General features: G+C 31.2%; 4 protein-coding genes across 12 annotated transcripts; 3 read left to right on the forward strand and 1 right to left on the reverse strand.

Annotated features, from left to right (window-relative positions):
- Positions 1–27: 27 nt before the first annotated feature.
- LOC124427882 (transcriptional adapter 3-A) lies at positions 28–1959 on the forward strand. The gene has a single exon (XM_046971285.1). The coding sequence runs from the start codon at positions 462–464 to the stop codon at positions 1842–1844; it is 1383 nt and encodes a 460-aa protein (XP_046827241.1). The 5' UTR covers positions 28–461; the 3' UTR covers positions 1845–1959.
- Positions 1960–2272: 313 nt separating this feature from the next.
- Positions 2273–4686, forward strand: LOC124427885. Of its 2 annotated transcripts, XM_046971295.1 has the most exons (7): positions 2274–2930; positions 3116–3381; positions 3646–3813; positions 3893–4133; positions 4223–4291; positions 4383–4472; positions 4563–4686. In XM_046971295.1, exons 1-6 carry the CDS (start codon positions 2664–2666, stop codon positions 4416–4418), a joined length of 1047 nt encoding a protein of 348 aa, XP_046827251.1. In that variant the 5' UTR covers positions 2274–2663; the 3' UTR covers positions 4419–4472; positions 4563–4686. The 2 variants fall into 2 exon arrangements, with proteins under 2 accessions (XP_046827252.1, XP_046827251.1); XM_046971296.1 differs by lacking the exon at positions 4563–4686 and having other exon boundaries at positions 2273–2935.
- Positions 3771–9057, reverse strand: LOC124427877 (probable cytochrome P450 301a1, mitochondrial). Of its 7 annotated transcripts, none has more exons than XR_006943039.1 (14): positions 8700–9057; positions 7844–8638; positions 7532–7777; positions 7137–7418; positions 6809–6920; positions 6613–6735; positions 6371–6512; positions 6052–6302; positions 5821–5992; positions 5586–5755; positions 5426–5504; positions 5151–5354; positions 4884–5090; positions 3771–3908 (listed from the first exon to the last, which is right to left on the reverse strand). XR_006943039.1 is itself a non-coding variant. In XM_046971272.1 (14 exons), the coding sequence occupies exons 4-14, from the start codon at positions 7686–7688 to the stop codon at positions 4980–4982; spliced, it is 1803 nt and encodes a 600-aa protein (XP_046827228.1). In that variant the 5' UTR covers positions 7689–7777; positions 7844–8015; positions 8700–8753; positions 8822–9057; the 3' UTR covers positions 3771–4979. The 7 variants fall into 7 exon arrangements, 3 of the variants coding, with proteins under 3 accessions (XP_046827228.1, XP_046827227.1, XP_046827229.1); XR_006943038.1 differs by having other exon boundaries at positions 3771–4481; XR_006943037.1 differs by having other exon boundaries at positions 3771–4639.
- A 201-nt stretch (positions 9058–9258) lies between these two features.
- LOC124427890 lies at positions 9259–15008 on the forward strand. Of its 2 annotated transcripts, none has more exons than XM_046971304.1 (2): positions 9259–9446; positions 12722–15008. In XM_046971304.1, the coding sequence occupies exons 1-2, from the start codon at positions 9406–9408 to the stop codon at positions 13347–13349; spliced, it is 669 nt and encodes a 222-aa protein (XP_046827260.1). In that variant the 5' UTR covers positions 9259–9405; the 3' UTR covers positions 13350–15008. The 2 variants fall into 2 exon arrangements, with proteins under 2 accessions (XP_046827260.1, XP_046827261.1); XM_046971305.1 differs by lacking the exon at positions 9259–9446 and adding an exon at positions 12350–12494.
- Positions 15009–17079: the final 2071 nt, after the last annotated feature.

Here is a 17079-nt window from a genome sequence, read left to right on the forward strand (position 1 = left end):
TTTGTGCCTAATCTGTATCAGTCCAATTATTCGATTATGATGATATTTATTTTCCGCTTTTTTACATTACAATTGTGTAGTATCCAAATGTATCGACGACATCAAAAATCCCTATAGAATAAGAAGAGTTCTATAATGTTAAGAAGCACGAAGTGTATCCCAAATGATTCTAACCTTTGTTACGTGCATGCTTACAGTATTACGAACTGTTGAGTTTCCTTATTGACAATCGTACGTAAAGTGTTTCAAAAGTAATCTCTAGCACAGGAAAAGGAAAAGGAGAAAAAAAGAAACATTCGCAAATGAATATGCCCGTATTTATATGAATTTATTATAAACATAACAAACATTTTATCCCATAAAATATGGTATTTTTTGAAGTGACAGACAGGAAATATTAATCACCGCGAAAGATTTCAACATTAATACTGACACCTATATATTGTATTACATTGAAGAGTATGTCAGGAAAAGGTAAACAAAGTTCTAAGAAAGCTGTTGGCAAGGTACGCGAGTGTGTAAAAACTGCAGAAACATCTGTGCTTAATGCCGACATGAGTCCAAGCGGAACAGAATCTATAATGTCAATACCTATTTTAAAGATATCTGACAATAGTCGACTTCTTCCAAGATACGCCAGTGTCTTACAGCGTACAACAGAAGATAGCGTGGGTATGGAAGATTTGGATGCTTTACAATTAGAACTGGAAACCTTACTTTCGTCTGTCGTAGTAAGACATAGAATGCTTCAGGATGAAATAGCGAGTTTATCTTCGGCCGAAGAACGTAGGGATAAAAGATCTAAAAGTGGGAAAGGTTTATCGCTTCTTGATAGAAAAGTTAGAGAAGAAAAATTTAAGCCTAAGGAAATAAGCACTAAAACTCAAACTTCAATATCTACTAAACTTGTAAAACAAAAAACATCTGGAAATTTAGGAAACCAAGCAATTCCAAATATACATGATATAGGAAAGATCGAAGGATCTAAATCTGATGCTCCAAAATTATTATTGCCAAAGAATGATACGCCTAATAAATTTTGGGCTTCCGTAGATCCGTATTGCACCGACATTATGCCGGATGATATTAAATTATTGGAAGAATTAATTGTAATGCACAGCGATCTAAGCGAATATAAAAAGATCCCACCGTTAGGTCGTCACTATAGTTTACTTTGGGCGCATAATGATTTATTGCAAGAGGAGGATGCAGCTAATCCAAACAGAGAGAAAAAAAAAGGTCGTACGGACGTGTCTCTTTTGGTCCCTAAAGGAGATAAGAAAATGAATGGAATTGCTGGTCCTTTAACCCAAAGGCTTGTTTCTGCCTTACTAGAGGAAAATGTATATGTCGCAAATAATAATACAGATAACAAATTATTTAGAAATAATGATCCTCCAGTGCTTAGAGATTTAACGATACAAAATTCAATGAATTTGGAAATAAGAATGCACAAAGAATTAATAGAACAAGGCATACTGGATTCGGATGGGCAGAAAAAAAATCAAGACGACGACGAGATACTTACTGAAATCAAAAGATGTCAACAAGAACTCTCCGCTTTGTCTAATCACAATGTCACGCAGCTAAAGAGGCTGTTAAACCTTGCACAGGAGGAGAGTAAACGACAGGCACTTAAAAGAAGAATTACTGCGGCAGATAATGAAGTGATAGAAAATTATAAAAAATTAATCCTTTCTAAACAAAGAAAAATACCATTAACCAAGAAGGAACAAGAAAAGGCTTGGATGTGTTTACGCGAAAGAGAGAACTTATTGAATCAACTTAATATGCTACCACAAAACAATCTTGATACTTTGAGTTTTTCTAATAGTTCAGTTTAATTGTCTATGAACTTGATATAATATATCGAAAAAAGACCACTTGTAAATTTATTGCTCATGATGTACACAATACACTCTTTATTCAATCATAATACATTTTATAAATAATTCATAATCAATATACTTCATTCTTAAGCATACAGATTGTATACTTAAAACAATTATTCAGCATACTTTATTCTTATCGTGAAGAACATTAATTGTGATTAGATGATTATTCGTGTATATAACGTGACATAATAATTGCGACCAGATGAGCAAAAAATAGTGTATTTGTATATAGTATGATGTAATTGTATTAGATAGTATGAGAAAAATTCTAATTTGTAACTATTTTCAAAAAAAAAAAAAAAGAAAAAAGAAAAAAAAATTATAGCATTATTTACTTTAAAAAAATCTTATTTATAATTCTTTTTTTTTTTTTTTTTTTTTTTTTTTTTTTTTTTTTTTTTGTATACATCACATATCCATTAAACAGTAGTGACATAAACTAGTTTCGTCGAAATAAGAGAAATGAAAGTTAAACAAATTATACGTAAAACATATGTACATACGATGATCGCTTTCACAGTATTAAATTGGTATTTTCTTTTGATTAATATAAATTGGATCTTCATAACGGCGAATATCGAAATGTAATAAACATAGCAAAATATGAACAAACGTGTTAATGGATGATCTCATTACACATTAATACTTCTTGATAGATCAATCTATTAGAAAGAGTACACATGTAGGATACTATAAGAACGTTTGTAATATAATGGTGCGTAATATTTCAATACAGCACAGTGAGTGTAGAATCATATAAAGGCAACTATGTCGAGAAATTTAGCTAGCGCTTTTTTCCCTTTAGAATTAATTTTGAAATTGTTTGCACTTGGAAATTTCGAACATTTTCCCGGACAACTAAGCATATATTTCACTAACTCGTATATAATAATTGTCTGGCTTATTTATTTCAGCTTTGCCATTTATTTTGAGTATAACAAGTTCATTTGTAAAGATATCATAGGTTTTATAATGTTCAATTCTAAATTATTCACGACTGTGACAATGGTGATGAGTCTCCAGTATTATAAGCAAGTATGGTATTTATTATTTCAAACTATTATGCAACTATTCCAAGTATTCATATTAGAGATGCATACTTTCGTATACTATCAGCTAGATATTTTATTATAATTACACATTTTTTTACATTACGATTAATAAACATTTTATCGAATAGTTATAACTAAGAATTGATCTATTCTTTTGTTATATGTCAGACACGGAAGCGATGCTTGGACAAAATTACATTGATAAACGATACATTGGAAAGACTTCAGATTCCAAACAAATATCAAAGTTTACATAATAGAATAAAGCGTAATATTCTCGTATGGATATTAATTACTGTCAGTATAAATATAACACAATTGTCATGGTACAAGGATAACTTAAAAGAGATCAAATCATATTTGCTTATATACACAATAAATCATCCTTCAATTGCTAATAGCCTGATGCACATGAAATATGAATCTGTTATTTGGTATGCATCTTTGTAAGATCAATGATTTCGTAAAAAAGTGATATTTTAAAGAAACAATATCCCTTTCTCAATAGGTCACAATCGATATTTTGTATAAAATAAAATTTTAATTCTTGATCATCATAGAAAATCGTTAAGAAAAAAAACTTTTATCTTAAATGAATTTAATGAATGGAAATAAAAATTGATAATTTAGTACACACACACACAGACACATATATATATATATATATATATATATATATTTTTTTTTTGTATATATAGGTATACGGCGTCGATTTTTGAAAAAATTAATAAATATATTTTACATCTATCCTTGAACAAAAATAACGATTCGGAAACATCGAAGCGGACAAGCGAAGCTTTTAAAAGATCGAATTACCAACGTCTCATTGATACTCCTCAGTATAAACGAAGTTTATTAACAATAATGTAAATATACAATAATTATTGTTTATTTATAACCTTACGAAATATCCCTACTTAATCTATTGGAAATATATTACCAAAGGCACGTACACCTGGAACTTTCAAAAATATGTTATGAATTCCACAAAACATTTGAAATAGAACTAACTATTGAAATGGTGACTCAATTTATATATATATTGGGATATGTACAGGCACAACATATATATTTTAAATTTACATTATCCTATATGTTTGATTTTACGCCTGTAGTATTGTCGATGGTTATATCATTGTTTAACGTGATATTTATAAATAACACAATCGAAAAATGTTGCACAAAGGTAATAACAATGATAAATAAATGTATTTTACTTGTTTACAAAGTAATAAATACTTTTTAAAATATATAAGTGACTACAATGTAATTTAGGTGAAACGTACGGAACACGCGCTTCATATTTTAAGAGATTTCACGTACGATCCAGAAAGACAAGAAGAGGTAAGATTAGCTTTATCGAATGAAATTATATAAACGAAGATGAGAAATGTCGATGACATTATAATCGTCCATAAAACTTTCTGTTCTATAGATTTTCCAATTTATTCTACAAATTACACAAAAATGACTAAGGCTTTCCGGGGTGGGTCTATTTGACTTTGGCCATCACTTCGTTTACAAGGTCAGTAACCTTAACACATTTTAAGTTACAATCTTGTTTTGGTTTATATCAATTATTAATAAATAATTTATTTAAAATGAAATTTTTCAGTATTTTCTATTCATGATGGATTGCATTATTATTATTCAACAATTGAACGATAGCTCAAATTATCCACCGTAAACGTTCTGTAATATTTATGAAACTACTGTTCTATATTATCGTTTCCGGCAGTAAGTATAATGAAATTGATATCTCCGAAATAGTACTTTCTTTCAAATAAATTTGAATGTTAAAAGATAAAAGTTAATATATAACATACTTTTATTAAAATAAATAGTAATAGTAATTACTGAACACACTTATAACTGAGAGAAGTTTCCGAATATAAATACAACACTCGATATAATATAATATAATATGTCTACTTACTGTTAGTTCCTGTATAATTCATATATCTTAACTCGTAGAAAAAACTTTTTATAAGAAAATTATTTTGTCATATCTAAGTATGTAATAATCATTATTTCAATCTCTATCGATAAATCGAAAACGAAGAGGTTTATCAGGTACATTCATCATATAAAAACTTGTTCCAATATCGGCGTAATTATATTCGATTTTGAACTCCCGGACCAACTAAAAATATATATCCAAATTGACAATAGATAATGGATTTTGCAGCATTTTCATATTTACCTTTGCCGTAAGCAATGCCATTTTTATTTCCGCCATATGTCTTCCCAGACAAGATCGTGCGCCATGTCCAAATGGTAAAAAACTATACTCTTGAAAATCATCATCCATTTGATTCGTTAACCATCTTTCCGGTCGAAATTTCTCCGGATCTTCGAAATTTTCTTCGCGTTGTGACGTTATTTGACTGGCCATTATTACAAAAGTCTAAATATTTTAAATATTTTGAAAAGTGAAAAATATATATAAAAGGAAAGAAATGCGATATATGCGTTTACCCCTTTTGGTACTGTATATCCATGGAGACATATCGAGTTTGGTAATAGTCTGGTAATGTAGGGAAAAGCAGGTCGCAATCTTGAATAAAAATTTAGTCGCATCGTATAAAAAATCCAAAAAAAATTTAATATTTTTATTGATATTAGAATATTACGATACCTTAGACTTTCTTTCAAGCAAGCTTTTAAATACGGCATGTCTTGCAAATTAGTTTCGGTTATCGAAGATTCCGCGTTGGGAATAACAGATAGGATCTCTTCGTATAATTTTTTTTGAACTCTGGGACTCTTCGCCAAGAAGTATAAAAGAAACGCTTCGCAGTTTGTCATCTGAAAGCGTAAGGCTAATAGGCTAATAGGGCCTAATTTGATTATTTTTAACGAATTATCTTTACTGCTTGAACTCCCAAAATTGCCATGTCCATCAATAAAGTGGAAACATCGTCGGGATGAAGACGTTGAGCTAATAACAACTTTTCTAGAATGGGCGAGGTTTCATCGGAACAAGACAACGGCGATCGAGTTCGAAACATATTTTGTGCTTGACGAATGTATTTACTTATAATACTGCAATAAAATCAATTAATTTGGTATCACAAATTGATATAAAACGATGAGTAGCTTACCCATCGATAACATCGCACGCGGAAAAAAGCCGTTTGGAAAAGGGAGTATCAAAGAATCTCCATACTTGAAAACCAGTTTCGCAACGACTTAAATATTTGTGGGCGGTCGCAAGCGCATCAATGAATATTGCTGGCTCCGAAGTAGGATTCTGCCCTGTTGAATCAAGAAATCCAAGCTTCTTATCGAATATAAGGGTGAAGAAACATTCCGAGCCCCAGCGAGCAATCTCTTCATTAAAATTATTAGGAACCTAATCGTTCGTAAAAACGTTCGTTCTAGCAATTGGATTTCGAACTTGTTTGAAAACTACATACGTACTTCATCCTGTCTATTACGTATTTTTCGTATTTGACCAATAAAATCTTCGGAAATTATTTCAAGTTTTCTGAGAAACTTTGAGTCTATCTTGTTGAACGATTTGTGTACTTTTTCTTTCAATTCTAACCATTCCGAGCATTGCCTATGACAGAGAACGATTTTGACCTTTCCCTTTTGCCAGAAATACCCACACACACACACACACACACGTTACGATATAGAAATATATGTACGATACTAACATTGAAAAAGCACCTGCGAGACGATATTTTCGATAGTGAAGACGATAGTGCTCGAGAACGTCGATACCACTGCGAATAGGTGCATCGCCTTCTTGTTTAAAAACTTCTCCTATATGTTCTGGTCTGATGGATCAATCCGAAAGTAAAATCAATATTTTTCAATATTTTTCACTTATGCAAGTAATAGCGTTAATACCTATGAATCATGACAATATCACCGGATAATGGACCACTGAGTCTTACGATACAACCGTATCTATTAAAAAGATATTTAACCGGCGTAATGTTGCGATTCCAACTTAAACGTCCTAAAAGTAATAATAAATATGCAATAACTATACGACGTGCTTATTGCGATCGAACTTGTTTTAGTAAAAGTATCAAATGTAATGACGGAGAAATAACTAATAATATTATATATATATATATATATATATATATATATAGATATATATATATATCATGGAAAAATTAATCTTTCAATCGAGTCTCCAAGCGGATCTCGAACTTATGACGGATCATACCCTGGCTGAATCTGTTGATTAGCAGACTGGAAAACAGTTGCGTACCGAAAATCGGCACGTATTTCCAATATTTTTCCCAGAGCTTCATTATTATGGGACCTGGTATCTGATCGAAGGATAATGGAGCCCTATCTTCGATAGTAGGTCGCAAGAATTTACTCGCTAATTCAAAGGTTTCCGACATCACTTCCGCGCTCGTTGACTCCATCAAAGGTAGCGTGTCATCACGATTTAAAGTTTCGCTAACGGCTGACGCTGCGTGAGATTGAGCCATACGTGCCGCTTAAAGTATATCATTAATTGTGTTTACGAGTATTAAACAGCAAATATTAAATTATTGCAAAAGCAATTGTCGTATTATAAAAAATGATGTTAATAAAAATGGCGTGACTTACATATAACTTCATTGCTATTTATATCTATGCATCTTTGATTTTCCACATTCGACAATACCGGAAATTTAGTAATTCCACGGCATATATTGCCATTCATACAAAATGAATAGAATCTAAGGTATAGCGGCGTAGAAGGTGACAATACTCGGCACATCATGATTTAATCAAAATGAATCTTTCGGTTTTTTCTTCTCAAGGTCAGAATTACGACGTTAGGCAAACAAAATTTATCGAGTATTCCTATGTCTTACATGAAACGAGAGATTTAACGAGTTAATATTGAACAAAAATAAATAATTAAAATTTACATACCTGATATATATCTTGCTCTTTTAAGGTATAACATGTATTATATAAGCGTCAATAAAAAATTGATAATAAGTGCGAACAGAATCGGTTGCCTTGGTAACTATCAAACAAAGTTCGAACTTTCTATTTCACTATTGTGAATACGTGTATATACGAATATTATATTTCTTCGGTTCTATAAGCCATGTACATGGAATAAAGCAGATGGTCAGATGACGTGTGTGTTTAAGAATTGTACGCAGTAAAACGAGTTTCTTTGTATACATTACGAACAGTGTATTCAATATTATTTTGAACAGGGTATCGAGAATTGTATTGAATTCGCATATATTACGTGCGGTATAAATACTATCTATGTGCTCCTAAGGAACACCAACAACTATCTGTACATTATATTTCATTTCTTGGTAACATTACTTGGCCGATAATCTTACAGATCTAAGCCACGATTAATAGATGAAGAATCATTAATCGAGGTAATACGAAAGAAAATAATTTCGCTATTGTCTCTTCCATTTCTTTCTTTTCTTTTTTTTTTTTTTTTTTCTTTTCTTTTTTGTTTCCCCTTCACATTCCTTCTTAGCAATCCACGTAATAGAGAAATAAATAAATATATCAGTTTTTGTATTCATAGATATCCATGAGAGAATTAGTAAAAAACATTTTTTATTAGCGATCAAAGTCTCCAACTTGTTAATAACTTATACATATATACATATGTATTATGATTCCTCTTATTGACGCAAAATGAAAAAACGATATATGTTATTGAAAATTCATGGAAAGAGCGTCGAAAGCCTGAAAAGCAAATAACCGAACTCGTTCAATTGTTTAAGAAGAAGGAAAAAAGTGAACATACGTTGTGGAATTCCAAAGAGCAAGGCCATAACCCGTCGAATTGGAATAGAAGATTCTTGAAGGTAAAGTTTAGCCGATCAATACATAGATCGAAATGTTTTATGTTCTCTATGTATTACTTACGTATATTATTTCCTATGAAAAATTGGAAAAGCGACAAAAGTATTAATAATTAATTGATCGTACATGATACGTGCTCGAAAATAAAATTTTGCGAGTATATTTGCATTATGCGCTTTACTATAAAGGAAAGAGTACGCGCGTGCTGTAAGTTAATTGCGTTTTCGAAATAATTCTTGACGACATCGACAAAAAGACTGATTTTACGTCATAGATCTGGCGAGAGATGACGCTCGTAACGTCACGTGACCTTTTTATGCATATAACGAAGCTTATGTTATCGTACGAGAATGGCGCTGCTAATCAACATCAACGATTTTCCACTCTATCTCGTCCTCCCCATAACTGTGACTCTTACCCAATAATCTGATCGAACGATTGTTTTTTTTTTTTTTTTTTTTTTTTTTTATTACTAAGGCACTAAGAGGGGCAGAGATATTAGGAAGTCCAATCACGCACGTTTTTCTTACCTCGCGTGAAGCAACGCTTTGTGACAGTGTAGTGTAAGAGCCCGAAAAAGTCAGCTGTCTCGTCGCTTCTTCGTAGACGCATCATTAAATCCACAAGATCGAGCATAATCCTGAACCATGAATTATTCCGACATCACGTCAAACGTCGACAGCACCAGGTACGAATAATTGTTATATTTTCTCGCTTTCTCTTGCTCTTTCTCTCATTTCTCTCATTTTTATCCTTTAAGTCCCTTCGAATAAGATCGTCGTCGTAGTAATTTTGAAAATACGTCACACTCGTTCTTCTAATACGGCTCATAAAGAAACCCCAGAGCTCTTGATAAATAGTAAATTAGGCCAATTCATGATCAAACGTGTAATTCTTTTTCGTAGCAGTATCTATTTCGAAGAAAAATCATTCGTTCATCTATATCGAATGCACCAAATTAGTCATAGCTTATGACGAGGATAAAACGACGTCATTGAGGATATTGTGTCGCATTTCTTAATTCGGTTAAATTCAATTTCAAGTTTGACGAGTTACAGGGGATGAAAAAAATATGTCGAGTTACATCGCCTGTATCACGCATGAGAGAATCAAGAGATGTCCAATGATGTGGCTTCTTTGAAACGAGGCTATGCCACGTGAATCCTTCACTTTCAGATATATGTGTATATATATATATATGTATATACATATATATATATATATATATACATATATATATATATATGTATATGTATATATACACACACACATTCGCACGAGATGATTTTGAATTTATAATGCTTTCTTTGAAATATCAATGATATATCATTCAACAATGAATATATCCAGTTTGGATTGCTTTTCAAATTTCAGAGGAATCAAAAATTCAATTTATTGCAAAGTATTGCCGGAAACAAAGATATTGCTTAAATTAGGAAACTCCTTTAAATTCGAAATTCAATGTACGCCGGAAAGATATAATTCATTATCTTTTTAAGTAAACTCATCTTCTATTTACTTGTGTAATGCGTCGAAAATAAAATTTCGGATATTTTCAAAATCTGAGATATCGCCTAACAATTATAAAAAGGTAAATCGTAGTTTCGCTTAGGCGGTTAACGAATTTTTTTGTCAAATTAATATGATAATATATTCTTTCATAATAACTTCTTTTTGATTCAATCTATGTTCCAAGATCTACGACGTAAAAATATTTTATTGAGATGTTATTTTTATTCGAAAAATATAAACGATAAAGCCGATAACAGTTTCGAGATTAAATTGTAGAAAGAAAAAAAAAAGGAGATTGATGAGAGATATAACGGAAGAATAATGTTTCATTATACAAACGTAAAGTATAAAAAAGATAAAAAGAGGAAAGAGAGTCAATAGAAGTATAAATATTTTTTTACTTCGTTGAAATTCACGGTAACAAAAATGGAATTCTTTTAAAAGGATACTATCGATGATTTTTTTTTTTTTCCCCCAATGATCAGAACGACGGATGTATGTAATATTCGCTCTACTGAATGAGCTATACCGAAGCCCTTATTATGAAAACTAATAATGCCTTATTAAATCTATGTTACGTAGACGCGTTGGGTCGATACTATCTGTGTGCGACGTTCTCGAATAATTGAACGAGTTCAAATTTTTTAAAGCTTTATCTATGATGCGCAATATCGTAACTACGAATTAAAAACTTTAGATTAAAAAAATATAGTTATAGATAATAGAACGATTTTATATACCTAAGGTACGTTGAATACGAAGCAATCTTTGTAAATATGTCGCAGAAGCGAGATTGAGACGGTGATACTCATTGATATATGTATATTAAAAGGTAATCGTATTCTAATGGTGTTGATTGAAAATCAACTCTTTTCGTTAAACCAATCAATTACATTAGTTTTACTATTGCTGAACGTTTGTCATCTCATTTCGATAAAGACTGTATGTTTATTCAAGAATTCCGAACAAAATATTTATAAGATGTCCTTTCGTAATAATCATAATTTCGTACGAGACTGTTGGGGAAAGAGAGAGAGAGAGAGAGAGAGAGAGAGAGAGAGAGAGAGAGAGAGAGAGAGAGAAAAAGAAGAGCGAGAGAGAACGAATTGCAAGTAATAAAGAATTAAAATTAATAAAGAATTAAAAAGTTGATAAGTTAAAGACAATTTAACGACATTAATTAAGCATAGTGCGATTGTATAGCTATAGGTACAATTATTCGTATAGCATAGAACGATAACGAGTGCTCGTGTACTCGCTCGTACGATTGCAACTACCACCTCCATCTTTTATGTACATACGTACTTTCTTCAATAGATTCGAAAATTTAAAGCGCTATTCAAACGAGCCAAGTAATTACTTGAAATATATGATAAAGAGAATTCTCGATGACAAATGTAAAGACCATAAAGACGAATAAAGATACGAAAAATAATAAGTCATTGGATATAATGATGAGGAAAAAGTTTTAATAGATAACAAATGAAAGTTACATTTAATATTTAAACGGAAAAAGACCAAGGTCAAAGTCGAACAAGTGCAAAGAAGGACACATCGTAGGAGGGGGTAATTCGATCAGCTATTTGCATATGTATTGTATATATTTATATGGAAGAGAATTAGACTCGTCGATATCGATTCATTATGTAAGATAAACAAGTATATAAGTACGGAGGTTACGACCGATGACGTTCGTGCCTATTCGAGGGACGCGCGTCGGTCAAAGGTGTCTCCGGAACATGCAACCCATGCTATATCATGCACATACCTGTTCCCCCTTTCTAACGAAAACGCAATCCGTATGGATATATGAAAAAATTATTATATGATATTAATCAATTTCATTATCATACGATATCCGTTACTTCCCTCTACTCGATCCTAAGTACATTTCCATCGGAAAAGGTAATGTAATAATGTATATGTAATGATGAATATGAATGCTTAAAAATGAATATGAAAAGTATAAGAAAGATAGGAAAAAATAGATTTGAATTTATGTATCAACGTAGTATAAATTATGTACTTATGTATATACATATGTTTATACGTAGAAAATAATGCTATTTACAACAAAGTTGCACGTCATTGTAACGTTCAATAAAACTCGACACTTATCATTGGTCGAAACTCGAGTCGATGTTCGCGGTCCTCTTATAGTGTTGTAACAGAGAAATCGTCAGTGTGCGTACGTCTAAGAGCAAGTTAAAATGTTGCGTATGGAGTATGTGTAATGTTTTCCTTCTATCATCTCTCTCTCTCTCTCTCTCTCTCTCTCTCTCTCTCTCTCTCTCTCTCTCTCTCTCTCTCTCTCTCTCCCCCCCCAATCAAAAGAATTATCCTTATTGGTGGTGGTAGATCATTCACTTTTCAGCGCGTTGAGTTGCGCTAAACGTTGCTCCCTTTGAAGCAAAGATGAAAGTAATGGGATAATAATATTATGTGTTGTAGGACGAGTCTGCGTAGAATCGCGCGACATGACGAGCCAGAGTTCAGTTGCGCGAGCATTTTGAACAGCATGGAAAGATTCGTCAAGACCGTCAGCGAGATGGAAGAAACGATCTTGATACCGAGAAGACTATTGGATCTGGCCGTTGGTGATGCTGGTGATACGATTCGTTTGAAAGCCGGCAATAACGTGAAAGAAACGTTAGCCAACACGGATTTGTATCGTTTGTATCACATCGTCAATCAGATGAAAGTCGAATTGCTCTGGTCGAAGGAGGATCGTATTCAATCTCGGGAGGAGGAAGATGCCGATAAATCGGTCCTTGTTTATCAAATGAATACGGAAACCGGCAATAGATTAGGACACGCTCGTTGTCCAAGCACTACCTCGATGCAAAGCATACAGAGCGCATCCTCGATCGCGTCTTCTCTTTCATCCGATTCCGAGTCGGATATCGGAGTCGAAAATGATTCCAGTCTAGAGAACGAGGAGTGCATCGATCTAGCCAATTCTATTGCCAACAATTTCAGACATCATTTACGGGGACTTCATCGTAGTATCAACAGGATGACGGATGTTGCCCAATATCTTACGCTTCGATATCAAGTCGACGTAGACGGCCAAATCTGATTTGGTAGTTGTTCTATGTTTCGATAAGTTTAACGACCATTGATCGCATATAAACTTGAAACAAGTTTATTCTACTTTTGTCGACGCACGAACATTCAGATTATTCAAATGCATCTTCGAGTTCAACGAAGCGAGATCATCTCACCTCGAATCTAACTTAGGACGACTCACTTAGTACCATTTAATAAAAAATCATATAAGATTTTATTGTTGAAACTACCTAAGTAATTATGTTGTTATCTATCGACGAATTTTATATAACTTGAAGTGCACAGAAAATATAATCAAATAGATTTGGGCTTCTTTTTTCTGTCGTGTGTTAACTCGTTAGAAAAGTTTATATGGCCAAGTGGCTTACAAAAAATATATAATTAACGTCGATTGGCTCTTTAGAAAAGAGCGTCGTAATGTAGATTTTTTTCTTTTACGAATGGTCGTTGCTGTCGAAGCATTATTATTTTTTAAGTTGATGAATTATATTGGAAGGTATTGATAAACCATGGGAGTTCATTGATATAAATATTTTGCGTTAAAAATTTCCTGTTAAAAAAAGAAAAAAAAAAAAAGAAAAGAAAAAAGAACAAAAAAAAGGACGTAAAAAGAAGAAGGAATTCGTCTTTTCGCACGATTCGTAATAAGAGTTCGTGTGTCGATTAGAACATTCATAAACTGCTGAAAAGAATATAAGATTACTGCATTGAAATTATCACACGCGCTATAATATTTCTACCAAGATTACTGGCGAGCTTAATGAACATTCCATACATAACATCGTTTCAAAATCGACTGATTTCACTTTATAGCAAGCAAAATCGAGTAAAATATGTATTTGCAAATTCAATTAAAGTCCGAATAAATGAAGCAAAAAATACACTATAGGCTTTTCTATAATTTAGCGAATATACGCATATGACAAAATGTCAAAATATGCAAAGTATGCAATTTTATGTACAAAAAATTATATTTTTCCTTATATAAATCTCGTACAAAGTAGAATGCTGCATTGTGAAAAGATCGCATCTTCGACAACGGAATCAAACGGGTTACTTTTAAATGAAAGTACAATCATATAAATTTCAATTTTATTACTAATTAATATAATTAACACTCATGCGATTTATTGTATCAAAGTGACATGTAAAATCGCATGATCTGTTTTGACTATAAAGAAAAATATCAATCAAAATTGCAAATGCGGTCATGTAAAATTATTTATATAAGAAAAACTATTGAAATTTGACGCTTTCTTTTTTTTTCAGTTTCAACACAACCTTTTTATTTGTGCTTATTCATATATTCTATGTACATAGATATGGCCTTACTATTATTTATTTTCATAGTAATATTAGTTGTAATAAAGGCTAGTATATCTCTAATTTATCCGCTAAACAATTGAAAAAAGTTTCAATTGTATGCTTACATACGTACGTGCTTATATTTATTTTTATTGTCTAATTTATTGTATTTTACTACATATTCTTTTTGTCAATTTTGCAATGTTAATTGCGTAATATTGTTGTTAGGTGCGATTATAATTGCAAAATTAAATGCATATTTATTTAAAATTTATAAAGCAAAGAATCGATTAGATTGGAACAAAATAGTTGTTCCGATTTTTATTATGATATCTTATTTCAACCAATAAACGCTTGCCGCAAATGTTTTTATTATATTATTAACACCACAAAATGATATTTCGATACAAAAGTGTTATGTGTATAGACATACGTACGTACGTACGTACGTACGTACGTGTGTTTAGCGCTATATCATCATTGAATAACATCGCTCTTTTCATATAGACACACAGGAAAATAGTAATACATTAAACGAAAGCAAGCAAGGAACATGTGCAGATTATATTTCTCTGAAGGTAGGTTGCTCGAAAGAATTAGTTATATGTACTTGTACAAATTTTATTCTTAAATTGAAGGAAAAAATGGATATGTGGACCTTATTAGAATTCGTTGTAAAATAAATAAAGACAATCTGGAGAAATATTATTAAAAAGATGGTAATACAAACCAAAATAATCATCTGTCGTCTATAAGTACGCACAAAGTATTGAAACAGTGTCAGGAGCATTATAACAAATGTGAATGATCTGTACAATTATGCATTATTTTAAATTATATTGTTTTGTTTTTCTCTTACAAAAATAAATGTGTAAAATTCGCGCGTAACAATTTCAAATCTTTTTGCAATCGCTCTCGTTTAAAAGTTTTATAAAATTTTTCTTGCGTTCTTCGAAATAATGTTCTTATGTTCTAATCCTCCCATATAACTTCATTTATGAGACACCCCACACACATATATCGAATTCAAAGATAACAAGTCAATTCTTAAACTCCATTATACTTCATTATACTTCATTATAAACACTATTATAAATTAAAATTGTATAAAAATGATAATTGAAATTTAAAAGAAGAAGAATTGTGCGCTTAAATTCTATCATCATAAATAATACATTACGTCATTCTATATTTTTCTATTTATCACCGTAATCTCGCATATGATCTTTTAAAAGTACGTTCGTTGATTTTTTTTTTTAACAATGGTATAAAGAAATAACGATATTGTGTATTTCAGATATGTGCTTTGTTATGTTTGTTTTAAAGATAATTTAATTAATATTCTATCCCGGAGAAAAAATAATTTTTTCATGAAGATCATATTGTATATCATTTCTAAATTTTATGAATATTTATCAGGACCTATCATTTTTGTTGTAGTTAAAAGTAATTTACGTTACGTGATATCTTTTGTTAAATATAAATGTGATTAAATAAATAGTGGACTCAGTAAAAATGTCAATACCTATAAAAAATTCTTCGTTTTTATTAAATTTCTATGATTTCCTAGCACATAAAAAATATTAAATTCGTTTAAATATGGGATAGCTATCGAGACGTGTTAAATATAAAATAATTTTAAACGTATTTATCATGTACTTGCTTATAAAGAACGCTAATATAGAAAATTATTATATTTTATAAATGTTGATAATAATTTGTGATAAACGTACAAAGCCATCAGAAAAAATATCGTACATTTTTTTGTATATCAATGTTATTATTTCTTTTCGAAGAGAAGATATATTATTTACAAATCCGTGTTAAAATAAATATACTCAGACTTTTCGAAATATTGTTGTATTTATATGTAGATGTATATGTGAGAAAATTATGTATGGATATTCGCATACGTATAAAGTTTTTTATAAATGCTTGTGTGTGTCACTCAGAACGGCATTAGTTTGCATGTCTCTCTCTCTCTCTCTCTCTCTCTCTCTGCAGAATCTGTGTGAGAAAATAGTTATTTTCCAAGAAATCATATAGATCAGTGAGCCAAATTTTTTCTCGAAATTCATGTGGATCAGTAGTGCTCAAATATATGGATCAAAACTTTTTTTTTCTCATATATTTCTCGTATATTTCTAGTTATTACTTTTCCACGTATAATGTCGTTTCTTTATCCAAAGACAATGTTCAAGTATTTCTGATAATTTTCGACTGCTATCGAATCGTGATATATTATTATTATTAACACATTAATTATTTATTATTATTAATATATTATAAACAAAACTTTTACGTAATATTTTGTTGAAATATTTACACGAGTGACTATTTGGTTTATTAATTGAATAATTTCTTCGGGCGCGATTTAAAAAATTGGAGGGAAGATTTATGTATGTGTAATATTTACGTATGGCTATTGACGATTA

This window comes from Vespa crabro, chromosome 11 (genome assembly GCF_910589235.1).
Source record: "Vespa crabro chromosome 11, iyVesCrab1.2, whole genome shotgun sequence".
NCBI lineage: Eukaryota > Metazoa > Arthropoda > Insecta > Hymenoptera > Vespidae > Vespa > Vespa crabro.

Excerpts from the sequence above, each read along its gene's own strand:
- LOC124427890 (XM_046971304.1), top strand. The coding sequence starts at position 9,406 with ATGAATTATTCCGACATCACGTCAAACGTCGACAGCACCAG. Across the intron at positions 9,447-12,721 it reads TCAAACGTCGACAGCACCAG|GACGAGTCTGCGTAGAATCG; the intron begins GTACGAATAATT and ends TATGTGTTGTAG.
- LOC124427885 (XM_046971295.1), top strand. The coding sequence starts at position 2,664 with ATGTCGAGAAATTTAGCTAGCGCTTTTTTCCCTTTAGAATTAATTTTG. Across the intron at positions 2,931-3,115 it reads GTCTCCAGTATTATAAGCAA|ACACGGAAGCGATGCTTGGA; the intron begins GTATGGTATTTA and ends GTTATATGTCAG. Across the intron at positions 4,134-4,222 it reads TCGAAAAATGTTGCACAAAG|GTGAAACGTACGGAACACGC; the intron begins GTAATAACAATG and ends AATGTAATTTAG.
- LOC124427877 (XM_046971272.1), bottom strand. The coding sequence starts at position 7,688 with ATGATGTGCCGAGTATTGTCACCTTCTACGCCGCTATACCTTAGATTC. Across the intron at positions 5,505-5,585 it reads TGCTTGAAAGAAAGTCTAAG|ATTGCGACCTGCTTTTCCCT; the intron begins GTATCGTAATAT and ends TTTTTATTCAAG. Across the intron at positions 5,355-5,425 it reads GATATACAGTACCAAAAGGG|ACTTTTGTAATAATGGCCAG; the intron begins GTAAACGCATAT and ends TAAAATATTTAG.
- LOC124427882 (XM_046971285.1), top strand. The coding sequence starts at position 462 with ATGTCAGGAAAAGGTAAACAAAGTTCTAAGAAAGCTGTTGGCAAGGTA.